The 16,517-nt window shown below is 37.1% G+C and overlaps 1 protein-coding gene across 4 annotated transcripts in view; it reads right to left on the bottom strand.

The window, feature by feature from the left end:
- The window catches only part of wwp2 (WW domain containing E3 ubiquitin protein ligase 2), a 76,905-nt gene extending 61,269 nt beyond the window's left edge, over positions 1–15,636 (bottom strand). For 3 of the 4 annotated variants that reach the window (XM_047381540.1, XM_047381554.1, XM_047381551.1), the window contains exons 1-5: positions 15,560–15,636; positions 10,200–10,281; positions 3,937–4,093; positions 3,510–3,631; positions 1,407–1,544 (exon numbers count right to left, since the gene is read on the bottom strand). In XM_047381540.1, coding sequence (XP_047237496.1) covers positions 1,407–1,544; positions 3,510–3,631; positions 3,937–4,093; positions 10,200–10,269 — 487 coding nt within the window. In that variant the 5' untranslated portion in view covers positions 10,270–10,281; positions 15,560–15,636. Of the gene's footprint in view, positions 1–1,406; positions 1,545–3,509; positions 3,632–3,936; positions 4,094–10,199; positions 10,282–14,313; positions 14,549–15,559 lie in introns of those variants that run through there. The other variant, XM_047381544.1, reaches the window with a different exon arrangement.
- Between the last annotated feature and the right edge of the window lie 881 nt (positions 15,637–16,517).

Below are 16,517 nucleotides of genomic sequence, written 5' to 3'. Positions count from 1 at the left end.
CGTCTACTACAGGTTCTTACTGGGAGCTCTTGAAAGTCTCTCCACAGTGTTTCTCTTTTTCAAAGTTTCTGGTGAAGTGAAAATCCTAATCTATTAGGCTGTTGGTGCTTAGTAACTCTACACCATAGTTACTTCCTTTGTATCCATCTTACAAATAATTTCACCAAAATCTCTTACGAGTACCGCTAAAGTCAGCCCAAGTAACACCAGTGGTACCTGTACCATAGATCAAGAACCTTGACCTGAAAGAAAAATGTTAAACGGAGAATTTAGACCAAAGAACATTTCGGTGCAATTTTGCTGACTACCATCAAGTACAACTTACATTTAATAATCCTCTATCTTAAAGGTTACTGCGATTAAAAATTTCTATTCAAAAGATAAACCGATGCAAACTCGTATAAAGTGCACTTTTTCAAAATAAAAACTAATTTATGAAGCTAAAGGAATTGGGGGACAAAATGTATTTAAGTAAAATTAATACATTGGACCAGTGGTTCTCAATCCTGGTCCTCAGGGCCCACTCCCGCATGTTTCAGGTGTTTCCCTGTTGCTACACATCTCACTGAAATGATGGATAATTAACAGGCTTCTGTAGCGATTCATGGCATGCTGAGGAGGTAACGCAGTCATTTGAATCAGGTGTCCTGGTGCAGAGAGATGAAGGACAGTGAACCTTTAGGGTCCGGGTTGAGAACCACTGCTTCAGACAGAATGTGCCGTACAAACAATGTCATGATCTCTCTGCTTAGGCAGCTCATCACCATTTTCTAATCCTTCACAATCAAATGAGGTCAAGACCATAAATGTCACCTTAATTCAAGGCTAAAGTATCTACCAAATGCATAAAAATCTGTCCCGTTTTGAAATCAAAATTAAACTCATTGCTGTGGTGGACAAAGACAAACATCGTACTGTAAGAAATATATCTGAGTCTTTTTATTTATATGTACCACAGGTTTGTGTGGTTACTGCTGCAGTATTACCAAATAATAAGGAAAAAGAGGAAGGCATAGAGTGTGAGGAGGAGTTCAAGTGTTCTGCTAGATTAAGCTGCCTGAATTTCTGTGGGTTTCTTGTGCATTCATGTTAAAAAAAAACACATTTAGATTAAAAAAGGCAGCTGTAAGCTATGATTTCCATGTTACCATTCTTTCGTCTTTCTTCTTATATTTATAACATTGGTTTTCTGAATGAAAGCTTTGCATACATTTGATTTTGTTCTTCTCAAATTTATTCAACGGCAGAATTCATAAAACATGATGACGGCCAGCCAGGGCTTTAATGTCTATCTACATGTCTGTGGTGTGAAGGCCTCACGAGGTGTTCCTCTGTTCAATTCTGTTCCTACCAACACCTTTCTGAGTACGTGAGGCTGAGTGTGTGCGGTAAGATGCAGGGCTTACTGTCTGCTGCTGTGCTGCCATTGGGCAGAGAGCCCAGATCAACAACCATGCCGTCCAGACAGACGTTGAGCTCCCCTCCTGCCACAACCAAGCCTTTGTTCTCCGTATGCAGCACCAGACTCAGCTGGACGTTCTCCACTAGAGGGAGAAAGCACACACAGACACACACAGGGAGAAAGGATGAGTGATTAGGAAGAGAAGAAAGTTGTGGTGAGAAAAAGAAAGAGGTAAAAAGTAAGGAGAGGTGGAACGGTAAAATCGGATGTTCTTCTTTATTGCTCTAAAATGACAAAACATCCTGGACTCACACTCAATACGTAATTAAATCAATTAATTAGTTTTCAGCATATTTACTTTATGTTTGTGTGAGCCTCCCATTCATTCCTCTTTGGACCTTATGGTTGGTTTCAGCTGCAGAGCTCGGCCGTAACAGCTGCAGAACCCTGAAGAAGTGCTGCTAACTCTAGTTGTGTAAAGTTGAGCGGGCCAAATAATAAAAAAAAAAACATCACCTGGACCTAATTAAGTAACAAGTGAGAGCCCATCTTTGTTAAAGCAGTGCAGTGCCATGTTTCAGCTGGGGTCAAGTTATACAACTCAAACTGAAAGACTGAGTAGCTGCTTAAACATCAGGGTCAGAACATACGTCCTGTAAATGAGGGAAATACATTTTTACGAGGGTCAAACAACTAAACAAGAGGAGATTGCTTAAACAAGTTAGAGCAAGATTTTTAAAACCTGAAAAGATCATAAATTTAAGTCGGGTATGAAAAGTTTTAAGGAGTCCAGTCAAATGTGACTGATTGTTTAATAGGGAAACTTAAACCACACTGTTTCTTATCTCTCTTATGTTTACGTATCCAAAAATCCTTTCTAGATGAGTCTATATGTGAAGAAGTAAAGAGCATTTCACATGTTAGGCTCTGTAAGAGCTGTGAAATATACATACATACTGTGTCTGTGTGCTGGAATAAAGGGTGTAACATCTACAGTGTGCTACAGCATCAGAGCAGCGTGAGTTACATTTTAAAGAGAAGCAGCCATTTTTCTGCTGTTTTGTTTCAAACATAATAACTGTCTGACCATCTTGGGCTGAAGGCTCATTGATCCACAAACAGACTGGCGCTGAAATTCTTTTGTTTGCCTATTTTTACTGTTTCATTTTTACTCAGCATGTTTTAGGATTAGATTCTGATATTTGCTGCTGAATGGACACTGATGTGCTACAGAGTATATACACCTCCTTGAAGACAACACCACACTTAATCTAACTTTTAAATAAATTACGAGACATCAAAGTTCTGCTGAGTTTAGAATCAGCTCCTGGCCTTCAACTGACCCTCATTTTTCTTCTTGTCTTGATTCATAATGCAAATTTGACTTTGGTGTTTATTTTTGCATTTTTTTCCCTGAAGCACTTCTCTGATTTGTTTTAAATAAATAAAAGTTTGGTCAGGTCCTCCTGCCTGTCAGCGTGCACGACACAATGTTGAGTTTTATTTGTACAGTAAAGCAGAAGAGTATAGAGCTAGCCCACTATCACGATACACAATATTGTTATCAAAAACAACAGCTTGGATTGGAATAAATATTAACTATCCATATTAGAACCATGCATTTAGGCTCTCTATGCCAATAATATATCTTAATGAAGAAGGAATGATTTTAAGAGGGCATTAAGGTGTTTAGGTAAAATCCTTACGAAGCTGCAGCTAAGTTGTTTCTTCACCAGGACAGCAGCTGCAACATCAGACGTTTAGCTCTACTACTCACTATCTGTGATCTATGTTTGCTATAAACTAGCTAACAGAGATTAGCACTGATTAGCTCAGTATTTGTTCATTTATTGAAATGCATAACATCATTTTTTGCATATTTTCTTAACATCATAAAGCCCTGCTAAAGAGGTCTACTTTTTCAAATAGACATTATGTATCTTGCTGTCAAAAGGCAGTAAAAGCCAAATAACATTTTATCCAATAAAAAAAAAATAAAAACACACAAACGTGGGTAGAAAATAATTACTGTATAAATGTTGGGTATATCTGGTGCAAAATGTACTGAATGTTCCTCTCCCCCCCAAGACAGTGTGTGTTTTCTTACTTTTGCCATCATGTGTGCGCAGTGTGTCCAGAAGGTCTATGGTAGCACTGCCCAGAAGCTCCTTTCTCAAGGTGTGGCAGCTCCACAACTTCAGATCCAGATGACTCTCAGGCGTCACATTACTGCAACATGCAGGGAAACATTGCAAGCTGTTAAAAACACAACGGCATGAGATTCCTCTAGCATATTAGCAGTTCTGTTCATTTAACTTTTTTAATTAAATCAGAGTTTTACACAGCTACAAACTCCTTAAATACGCTGTGGAAGGTTTCATTTCTGCACTGATAAAAGGAGAAAGATTTAAATGACAGACAAGATCAAATCTTCCAAAAACTATGACGCTTGCAGTGGATTTGTGTGCTGCAGACAATCAATAAAAGGCTGTCTTTGATCAACGTCTGTGTGAATCTATGCGAGTTTCTCTCACAGAGTGAGGTCTTCGTTCCACTGCAGCTCCAGGTGCCCGCTGCGTTTGCCTGTTTTTTTGGTTTCACTGGTCAGACCGTCGGCCGTCACCTCGACGAAGGAGCTGAGCCGTGAGTGACGGTTCGGCAGCTTTGGAGACTGGGGCTTCGCTGACACCACTGCGTACAAACAAACACACGCTTTAAGCTGCAGAGGAGTACATCAAACTGTTAGGAGAGAAAGTTTTCCTTTTTTTTTATGCAAAACTGGTTCGTCTAGAGGAAACAAAACTCGAGCTAAACACTGTTTTTAATGAGGTTTTCAGCAGATTTTAAGTTTTGTGAACAAATGATCAGAAATATGAAAAAAGTATAACAAATCTTGGTTTAATCAGATTTCAGCTGCCATTTTTACCTTTAAATATGACAATTACACAATTTTCTGGATTGCAGCAGAAAATTGTCTAAACTACCCTTTGATTTTATCTTCTGTAAGAAATATTCTGATAAGGGGCACGGCGCGTGGCGTGGCTTCAGTCCTCAACGCAACCGTCCCAGGTTGGAGTCCCAACCCGGAGACCTATGCTGCATGTCTTCCCCCCCTCTCCACCCAACGTCCTGTCTGCCTACTTAAAAAAAAATAAAGGTCACTAGTCCTGCAAAAAAATATATTAAAAATCTAAAACAAATGTTTGAACAATAACTAACCATAATAATCAATTTTATTTGTAGGCGTCTTACAGGAACCTTAAGGTCACCGCACAGAAGCAAAGACATAAATCATAAAACTAAGTCAGAAAATTAAAAAAACAAAGAATTCTGGATATAAATGTTGTTTTCATAACATGCAATGAATACGAACATCACGAATTCAGTTAATACTTGCTTAAACAAATCTCATTAAAGTGTAACTGCCTTCTGTGCACAGTGTGAGTATGGGTTGTTTTCAATTCTGAATTTATTTTCTCTGAAATTACAGAAAGCCAGGATATTTTTCTTTGCTGCAAACATCCTAGTTTCCTTCCATCAACTTCTCTCGCTCTACAATGTATGACTTTGGATAAATAGAAACCACAATCCAAAGGTAGCTTTCCCCAAAAAGGCAAATAAATTCAAATTTATTCAGGTTAAATAAGAATTAAAGTGGATCCTATCATTGTGGTTTATTTAAATGTGAATACAAACATTGGTACAATATTAAAAAAATAAATTTTGACTAAACAAAAATAAATCATCTGCAATGATCACAGAAATAGAGGGCTTTATTTAAACCCTATAAAAGCTTAACTGAACTAGTGTCTAATTTTTTACACAGTTAAATCATAAATATCTGATGCCGGTTCGGATGCTTCATTTTTGTCAGTCAAGCATTTTAGTGTAAGTCTGATCAACAATAACTACTGGTTATAAAGTCTTCAATGGATTTGCAGACTATAAAAAACAAAAAGCTTTGTGAGAAAAAGATTTAATGTTTTTCTTAAGACTGTAAAGAAGTTGAGGATATCATTTATAGATAATAAATGAGCATCTTAAAAACCTCCAAAAAGTGCTCCAAACACATTTTTTTATCGAGGCTAAATACTTCCTATTCGTCTCTCTTTAATAAAATTTGCTTTAAATTTCAATTAAGGACCCGAACGATGTCAATGCCTGCAGTAATTTGTTATGAATTTTGGGTTGCTCAGAATGCAGAAGGCATTTTCTCAGTGCTCAGGCGACCAACCAGAATACAAACACCGCCCCCTAGTGGCATAAAAAAAGTTGAAGCCATATTACTTAAAGTGGTTCCAAATCCTGGTCCTCAGGGCCCACTATCCTGCATGTTTTAGGCGCTTTCCTGCTGCCACACTTACATGAATTGGTGATTAACAGGTTTCTGCAGCCCTCGATGGCATCCTGATGAGGTAATCAGGTGTGTTGGGCGGAGCAGAGTTGAGAAACACTTAGTGATGGGGGTCTTCATGCTATGGTTTTGGAGGACCAGCCTCAGACACTTTCTGCATTTTTTTAATTTAACAAATTTTCAGTACTACTGAGCACTCTGCTACTGGGGTTTTATTGAATGGTTTGCGTTCTTTTACATGTTCTAGGAATCTTGTCAGAGCTTGTTTCGGTCCTGCAAGCTGAAGTGTTTGTCATGACATGACTGCGAGCTGAGAAGCTCGCAAACAGTCCAGGACAAGCGGATAAATAAATGATCACAGATTAGGAAACTTCCTACAGCAGGCTAAAGGTGAGCAGATCTATTCCAGTAAAGAGACGTTGACAATGTCTCCGCTCCGGAAACATCTGTCGAAACAAATGTGACTCACCGCTGTTAAAGCGGTTACGCAGAAGAAAAAAGGTCCGATATGGAACTAACAAGCAGGTTTCCAGAGCATTCGATTAGAAGAGAGGAGGTGCAGAGACAGTAAACGCCGGGTAGTTATTGGCTGATCTTTAAATGAGGCGGTGAGTCAGAGCTGAAATGAAATAACACTATTAATAGATAAGCTCATCAGGAAGACCAGCTCTGTCCTAGGATCCCCCCCGACCCAGTGCAGTTGGTGGGAGACAGAAAGACTCTGGCAAAAATAACATCAATGTTGGACAATGTCTTCCACCCCATGCATGAAGCTGTTGCAGAATGTGAGAGCTCCTTCAGGGAAAGACTGCTGCATCCTAGGTGCACAAAGAAGTGTGATCTCAGGTCCTTCCTCCCAGCAGCTGTTAAGACTTTATAACCATCACTGCTCCCAACAAGCTCAATAAGTGTTTACATTCCTGCTGTTATATGCAGTTTTTTTATTTCTTGTAATTAGTCTGTTGTTGTTTATGCTCAAATAATTCCTGCACATTTTATACATTTTTTTCAAATCACCCCACTCTGTTGCACATTTCTTCTGCTCTGAGTATGCTGTTTTTAATAACTGTACAGTATTATTTTTCTTGTTTTGCCCTTAAAGTTCTATTTTTTTATTTTTTTGTGTTTTTATATTCTTTACCCTTGTCTGTATCTGCATGATTGCATTTACCTTCCACTTTGCTGCGGGTACACCTGAATTTCCACACTGTGAGACAATAAAGGATATTTCTATTCTGTTCTACTGGCATTGAGCGAAACACTATTAGTTAAATCAAGCTACACTGCGTGTACAATTATTAGGCAAAGGATTCATTTTATTATTGAACAATATGAAAAATGACGAAAGTGAAAGTGAGGTTTTGGCTTTCTTAGGAGAAAATCTGTGTGCACAATTATTCTGCAACTATTAGAATGAGAATCAGCTTTACTGGCAATGCTTGGGTGCACAAAAAAGTAATTTGACCTCGGTTTTACAGGCTCACAGCATACAGATCTTAAGCATAAATATATAAACTTTAAAGGAAATTAAAAACATAATAAAAAACAATATGTACGTATATTTGTACACTCAATATATTTTCTTTCCTTTTCTTTTTTGAAAGGCAGGTAATAACAGTGCAAATGAGCATATTTTGTGTCACAGTAGCGTAGCTGACTACTGTGCTGTAAGGTGTTATTGTGAAGAATCGTTATGCAACTAAATGGAAAAATAAAAATGTCCCTCCCTCAGTTTATTATCTGTTCAAGTAGGAAAAATAACCAACTGAAAATGTTCAAATAAGCATTTCAAAAACCAAATGTTTGACCAATATAGACAGTCTTCTTTTCAATAACAGTAACAAGTCTTCAAAACATGGAGCCTGTTGATTAACAACTATTTGTGATCATGTTCAACCTAAGAAGGTCCACTGAGCTCATCTTTAATAAACACGGGTTTGCAAACCAAGCCTCCTTGAATACACTTCCTCATGATAAAAGAGTTGGCAGTACCGTTTCTTTTTCTTATAAAATGAGTGGAAATGAAGGTAACTAGGAATTAGCTTTAAAAAATCAGCACTAAAAGAAGAAATATGGGAACAGTAAAATGTAAAAAAAATAATAATAATAACACCCTGGTAAAGATGTGTAAAAAGCCTTAGATAAATGCACATTTTTCAGCAGCAGCAACACAATCTCACACTGGAAAAATACTAAATCCAACCTTTAATTTACATTTATTCAGTGGAAAAACTCCCAATTAATCTAAATCATTGGTAATTTTGGGCAACCTTTCTTTAAAATTAATGTAACTGAAGGATTTAGTCATTTTTAATTCACTTTCCAGTTTGATGCAAGTGTTCAATTTAACTACTAATCAATTAAATGTCGCTTCTAATATGATCACATCTCAATTAAAAAAGAGGAGTTGGCCTGAGTGTGATTTTGTGACCACCGTTAGAAACTCCTACATATTTAATAATCCATAAATTCCTTTTTCTTAGGGCATAAATATGATGCAGCTCCGAAACGAATTTCTTTTAGCTACTCTTGTCGATCTTCCTGCTGCCTTTCTTGACCAGGTCATCTTTGTGAAAGAGGTTTGAGCCTTTTATCTGGTTAATTAAAGGTTTAATAAAATATTAATAATAAACTCTTCAAAATGGGAAAGACAAAGGAACATCATTCAAGTAAAGCAGATGTGTGTTGATCTTCATAATTCATATTTCTTTTATAAATCAGTAAAAAATAAATAAATAAAACTGTCAAATTTAAAAGAAAATAAATTTAAACCATTTTACCATCACATCATTAATATAAGGTTTGAGAGTTTTAAAACTTTTAACACTTTTAAAATGTTTTTTTTCCCTTGTTGCTTTTAATTAAAATACATTTAAAATTTTTAATTCCTATATTCTTTTTTTTTTTTTGCTTGTTTTTAAAGCACTTTGTACTTTAATAACATTAGTATTCAATTTCTGTTTGTCTAAATCTTTATTTTCTCTGTAAAAAAATGGTACAAAACCTTTTTATTATTATTTTTGTTCTTATAATTATTATTGTCATTATCTGCACTTTCCTGAAAAGTAAATATACAGACCATGTTAGTTTAATTTCTAACACCTGCTAATTATTCATTTGATTAACAGGTCTTTCTCCCAGCATGCGGTACTAACACGGCTACTAGGTAGTAGATGGGTCCCATGTTCCAACACTGTGCTTTCATGCTATGTTCAACACACCTGCCTTATTAAAAACGTTTCTGCCACTTAAGTTTTATTAGAAACTTGTAAAACCAAAGCCATGGGTGAGCTACACCTTTTCTGCCAAAACACACACCCACTCGCACTGAATAATCTGACAGGTGGAAAAATACTGACCACAAAGTTTCCTGGCAAGCAGAATTAGCGAATGCATGTAGTGTGGACTCCATAATTATTAGTACCCCTGGTAAAAATGTGCAAAAAGCTTTAAAAGAAATCAGTTTATAATTGCAAAAGCATACGCTCTATCTGAAATATTTTTTTAAAAAAGTTCCTTTCAGTATATTTATTCTGTAGGGGACAAATCCTGTGTTAAGAAATAATAGAATATATTAAAATCAGAACATCAGAAATATTGGCATCTATGACAGCTACTATTAATTTAAATGATGCACTTTTTATTTAGAACTTTACTAATTTAAGCCAATTTTAGCTTTTTGGAATTTTTAATTAACAATTATCAAAAGTAAAAATCAAAGGGTCTAAAGGTTACATCCCAGAGGCCTAATTTTCTTAGCCTCTCTTCAAAATAGGAAAGACATGAGAACAGTCATTACAATAGGGCAGATGTGTCCCGATCTCCACAAGTCAAAAAATTGCATTTATCTGCAACCAGAGCAATAATTAGAAAGTTTAAAACAACTGGAACTATGACAAGTCTGAACAACGACCCAGGTTTATCTTGCCAATAGGCCCAGGCATTTTGGGGTCACCAGGTCCCGATGGAAATTAATTTTAAGGCTTTTGTGCACATCTTTACCAGGGGAGGTTATTGTCACTGTTTGACTATCTATCCATATCTATCCACAGCCTCTGTTCCTTTAGTGAGTGTTTTTACGGTTAAAGAGCCATTGACTTCTTTCATTGTCAATTATTTATATTCACCATAGGAACACAAGAGCTAGCAAGGGTATGTAGATAATAATATGATATAATATTATATAATGTAACCTATAATACCACCACTTGTGAGCTTACTGGATGGCTGGACAGAGCAAATGTTGCAGTGCAGGCAATAAACGGGAACTTTATAAGCTAGCATTAGCAGCTTTACAAATATTTCTCTATCCATCTGCTTAATAATGATATAAGTCGTCTTTCTTTTGTATTAGAGTTTATGTTTTTTTCCACCAATAAATCAGCAAGATTAGAATCAGACAACAATCGAACCAGTGCTTGCACTGCACTTTTTGGTCTTTACCTTTTAGGATCAACTGAGACTTTTCGGTGGTCCGGGCACTGCCAGGTCTGGTCACGCTGGCAGCCGCCATGACATCACAGCTCTGCAACACAACCGCAAAAACATCATATGAAACAATACGTTTCCTTCTTTAAAACCAGAGGTGCTGGACGTAAGAAATGTATCCCCATCTCTGTGGGGGGAGTTAGCTTATAAGTGCAAAACAGCCTCGGAGACACATTAGTCAATGAGATTAAAGTCGGTGCTGTAACCTGAACTGATCACTTCCCTTTTCCTCTTTGACGTACAACGTAAACCTTACGTATGCACATTGAGTACCGTTTTACTCTAATATACTATGCAACCCTATTTGCAATGTCAGTTTTGATTCAACATATTGTGCAGCACGATATTTAACTTTCCAACCCATCCGTTGTCTATACCCGTTAATCCTTTAAGGGTCACTGTGCAAGAGGCAAGGTACAACCTGGACAGATTTATCACAGGGAAAAACGGACACAGACAAACAACAACGCCAGGGTTCAAATCCTGGCCTGGGATTTGAACCCTGTATCTTCGTGCTAGAAGGCAACAGTGCTAACAACTACACTGTGTAAGCCCTCTCCAAACCAGCAAAAAGAAAAATGATTCTGTCAGAACCATCAGAAATGGATGGATCTCCAGATGAAGTGATGCAAGAGAAAAACCTTTAGACAGAATGCGTAATCTGTACAGGTATACAGGTATACAGAAGGCATTAAGATTCAAGCGAAACTAAAACAGTGACCTTAAAACATCCCTGTTATCCCTTAGCTTAAAGGAATTACCTCAGTAGGCGCTATAATACAGTATGTGGGGGATATTAGACAGGTTTATGTTTTACTGAGACACTTGCACTTTATTGTGCAGAACAATTCATGAGTCTACTGCCTCTTTCCACCTTTTGTTGTCAACAGAACAAATTGTTACAAATAGAAAAGCTTGCATTAAAGGTTTGCTGAGCAGCATGGTCGAATGAACGTCACTTACAGCAGAGGTTTGTTCCCCATCAAAGGCAGAGAGAGCCACTGGCTTCACCTTGAGCAAAGTCCGAGATAAGCTCTGCAGCATTTAAGGAAGGAAAACTGCAATGCACAACAGGACTGCAATCAACAATGACTCTGCCATTTGTACTAACTCCTTTTATCAAGTTAAAGTCTGTGAGTCTGTGAAGAAATCCCTTCAGTTGTTAGTCAGACTGCTTTTTACTAAACCTGAGCCGAAGCTTGCGTTTGTGGCTTTCAAAGAGCCATACCAACTTATAAGTTTTAAGAATTGCTCTACAAGTTTTGTAAATTGTCTTTTAAAGTTGTTCTGTGTATCAGCAGCTTCTTTTCATTACCTTTAATTCCATAAGGCATTTATTTCAGTACTGGATAAGTCATTTAACTTCACCCTAACAACCTGTTTAGGCGCAAAATTCTCCTCAACCTAGGAATGTAGTTGTGTTGTGTTGTTTATTGCTGGATATGTTATTAACACACAGTTTGTCCCTCGTTCTGGACTGGGAGGTATGAATTAGGCAATCATCACAATAAATAAAGACGTTGCAATATTCAACAATAATTTTGCTAATGTATGTTTTCTAATATTGTGCATGCCTAAAAATGAGGTCTGCCTGGTTGTAATCTGGAGCTCCTAGCAACAGCTTTCCCTGTGCCATTTCCATCACCAAAAAAATATAATCTGAATTTGAAAATGGCATTGTATTCTGATGTCTCAAACTGTATTATTAACAGCCTGACGTGACTTTAAACAGAAACTATTTACTTATTTACAAACATCTTGCGTCTATCAGATGTAAATCTATTCTTAGAATTTGTCTGATATTGACATCTTGCTTAAAGTCAAAACAGGAAGTTACAATTCACAAAACATTCTCAAAATCTGTCACGTTTTGTTTGATATTTATCTAAAGCATTCAAAACTGAAATATTAAATGCATCAGAGCATTATTATTGGTGCCTGTTACATGTAATAGGACCAATCAGGACCAACCAGGACTGCCTTATAAAGGAAGCTCACCTGTGGGGCTGGCTCCACCTTCTCCTCCTCCTGACTGATGACCGTTTGCTACACCTGTGTGGCTTCTCAGGAGCATCTTTGTTTCACACATGGGTTCCTTTCTGTTAGATACACTAGGTAAGTAGGTTGGTGCCAACCCATGTAATGTTTTTGGAGAGCTTTTCTGTTAGATTAGAAGATCAGGGATTGTTTCTTTTTTTGTTTTCACCTATAATAGGTGTCAAGTCAGGCCCTGTTTTGTTTTGGCTGTTTTTTTTTATTTGGCACAACCTAAAGGTCTCGTTCTCCCCCACATTTTGTGCAAACCTTTTTGAGAATTTGTGGTGACAAAAATAAACCCGTCTATTGCTTCTGCAAGAACTGTCATGTTACTGTTCTCCTTTCCATTTAAGGTGTCATAACAGTGCCGTTTATATGAGGCAGATATAACTGGAAAGGTATTTTGCTGCTCTTTTATGTGATATAACTCATTTAGTGATTTAGATTAGAGTTGTATCGAGAAATTGACAGGTGACCAGAATCAGCAGATCTTTAGCTTGACTGAGCCGGATTGGTCATCAACTGGTTAGAAACTAAAAATCTGATTTTTTTTTTTTAAATAACTGAATGGATAACTAAGCTCTACCGGGTTGAGTTATCAGAGTTATTGAAGTTTTTTATAAATGTCAGTCAGAAGAACAAACTTCCCTACAATGGGAAGTTATTAGACATCAGCAAAAAAAAGGAAGTTGAACATATTAAAGCAAAGTTTTACCCTTTTAAAGAGTTTGATTCTTCTAATACCACTTTGTCTTGATATGGTCCTAATATAGATAATTCAATATCAATAATGACAGAAAGGCTTCTTATATAATCTTCCAGCATAAATGCAGTCAGTCATTTTCTAACGCTCATTCCATAGTGGTTCGCGGGGGAACTGGTGCCTATCTCCAGCAGTCTATGGGCGAGAGGCAGGGTACACCCTGGACAGGTCGCCAGTCCATCGCAGGGCAACACACAAACAACCACGCACACACTCATTCATACACCTAAGGGCAATTTAGAGTTACCAATTAACCTAACAGGCATGTCTTTGGACTGTGGGAGGAAGCCAGAGTACCTGGTGAGAACCCACGCATGCACAAGGAGAACATGCAAACTCCATGCAGAAAGACCCCTGGCTGGGAATCGAACCCAGGACCTTCTTACTGTGCAAGGCAACAGTGCTACCAACTGCACCATCGTGCAGACAGAATGGATTCTTATATAATCTTCCAGCATAAATGCTTCAATTATGAAAGAAACAACAACAACAAAGAAAGAAACAACAAGAAAGAAAGAAAGAAAGAAAGAAAGAAAGGATAGCAAACTATAATCTATGAACTACATAAAAAAGACATGCTGTAATTCTTTTTATTTGGGCTTTATTTACACATACCTCTGTCTTATAACCTGGAGGATTGTATTGCTTTTGTAGATTTTCATGGATACAGTAAGATAAAAGCTCTCTAACCTCCACTTAGAATCATCATTTTTATTTTACTATAAATACTGTTTTTAAGTCAGTTCAATATTCAATTCATTTAGAAAGTAAAAAAAAAAAGTTCGTGATTTATATCTTTGAAAGAGAAATCAGAATTAACGTAATCTGGTAATGGCCGATCAGAGCTTAACGAAACCGATGATCGGTGCATCTGTAATTAGATGTCACTCTCTTATATTTTTATTTGATTTTGGGTTTTTTTTTTTTTTGCTGAATTGGTTATTTGTTGAGGTACCCCGGATCACAGCCACATTGTTCTTCCTATTATCTTCAATACATCTATTAAAACCCCCAAGTTAACAGTTTGAGATCCATGAAATATTTCTAATCGAAACCGATTGCGTCGTCCTCTTGAAAGCAAACTATTACGAGGCGGCTCATTTGTTTTGCTGTACTTGCTGCTGCACCAAGGTGACTGCAGCTGGCATCCCAGTCTGGGACCACACAAAACTATGGCGCATAGCAGGAAGATTTCTGGTAACAATCAGAGCAAAGAATTGGATGTTTCAACAAGAAGAAGAAGAAGAAGAAAAAAAAAAACTCCACTACCTTAGGTCAGTGTCAAAGCCGCAGATGATCCGATGGGATTTATCATAACAAAAGAGGACAGAATCACCTCCTGTCCACCTTGTAAACTAAGCTGACTGGCCGAACAGAATGGGAATATTATCTTCACTGTTTACGACCCATTTGAGTTTCATTTAAACCGTCAGATATGTGTTGCAAATAAACAGATTTATTGTCAGCTTGTTAAATATCCATGGTAGCTGCGTACAAAACACAAACACGGAAGATGATTGAAGTTGGCACCCAGTACTGTCAAGGGACGATTAGAAACCCTAAAACCTTCCGGTATTTATTTCCAAAATAAGAGTCGGAAAGAACATATTTCTAAGAACAAGCCTAACAGGCGTGGAAGTACTTCTATTTACATTTCAACAGAACTAGTCTACCGTAGAATTTACCATCCACGCAACGACTTGTGCCGCTTCCCTAAAAGGTGTTTTAAATATTTTTTTATATAGGTTCCATTCTTCACATTATGTACTGTAAGAAAATTTGATTAAATACTCAATAATCAAATAACCCACAGGAGAGCGCTCAGGGTAATTTTGTTTTAATCAGGTGACACAATCTGACAGATTTTGGAAGAAGTCCGCTGTCTTAAACATAAATTACATCAGTGGGAGCAGAGAGTAATACATAGTTTTCAGATAATAAAATGCAGCCGATTTAAATTATGAGAGATTTGATCAATTTTATGCCCATTTTATCCCAATAATTCCAGAAAAATGTTAACCACAATGAAATGTAAACACCATGGTGCAAGTATGGGTATGAAATGTCTGGACTACATGTACGATATTAAGGAACGAAGAGAATAAATGTATAACCAATGACTAACTGTAAACGTTAACTGGACATAAAAATATCTTGAACATTTTACCAAAATGTTTTCTTTCCCTTGCACATATCGTTCTGTTCGGCTTTCTTTACGCTTGAGAAGATTAAACACGTAAGCTTATCTTATGGAAAAAAAAACGTCTTTAACTTTGAAGGGTGCGTTTTGATACATCCGGTCCGACACGTTTAAATTTAGCCTCCTTGACGCTAAGGAGGCTAACTGTTAGCCACTGCCTCGTAGCGGGATTTCACAAAAGGACACGCCAGCAAATGTCGTTTTAACCACCAGAGAGCCGGCGGAACTGCGCTTATAGTCGCGTTTTATATGTCATTTGTCGGCAGGTGAATTGACATGCCGGAAATTGAAGCGATGCTGGAATAATTTACGTACCTTTTTCAGCTGTGCTCTGCCGTTGTCGCTACTGAACTTTCATTTCCGCCTCGGTGACAAACCCACCTGACCAACGCAACATCGTTGTGATTGTACAAAGGATTGTGGGTCATATCGATAATGATTAACATCAATTATCATATCGTCACCTTCCCAAAATAATGCCCTAACTCATTTTTTTCAAGTTTTTCACATGACACAAAAAACTTAACAAAAAATATCTATATTTATTAGCAATTTCACCGAAAAAGTAATAACAGATAAGTGTTGACATCCATTTCTTATGGTCCTTTCTATTAAGCTACATATCTCTCTCAATAAGTTCATATAATGTGGAAAAATAAAATAAAAACCGTTGATGAGGTAAACTTTAAATAGCAAGAAAAGAGTTGACAAAAAACAATTAGCCACAAGTTCTGTTGCTCTTCCACTCTTTGCTAAATCTACTTTGTGGACAAAAATGTTTCCTGACGGACAGAATTAAAATATTAATTACCTATGCAATATTTAATGCCTAGTTTACATTGTATCATTTACCAATAGGGATGAGCCCTGAATTATGGAAATATTGGTTGTAGATATTGGGTTTTCCTGTGACCTCCTAAACCGAGGATTTAGACAATTTTACAAGAGGTGGCGTTTAGGCAAAAAATAAAATAAAATCATTTTTGACAAAAAAAAAAATGACCTAGGCCATTATGAAACATCTTTCTAATTGATTTAGTTGCGAGTTCGCTGCACTGGTGTAATTAGCTTGTTAATTACATGAGAAATAAATCACTCTCCTGGATCATCAGGGGCGCTGTGAGGCACAAAGATTTACAGGGGCATACCCCCCACACCCAGCTATAATTCTGTTAAAGGTGAGAATGAGAATACAAAGATTGAGGCATGAAAAAGATTTATCATTAGTATAAACAAACTGGAATCTGTTAGACAAAAATAATCTAAACCAGGC

This window comes from Girardinichthys multiradiatus, chromosome 2 (genome assembly GCF_021462225.1).
Source record: "Girardinichthys multiradiatus isolate DD_20200921_A chromosome 2, DD_fGirMul_XY1, whole genome shotgun sequence".
In the NCBI taxonomy this organism is placed as follows: domain Eukaryota; kingdom Metazoa; phylum Chordata; class Actinopteri; order Cyprinodontiformes; family Goodeidae; genus Girardinichthys; species Girardinichthys multiradiatus.
The sequence above is the reverse complement of the archived record's forward strand: the minus strand, read 5'-3'. Positions and strand labels throughout refer to the sequence as shown.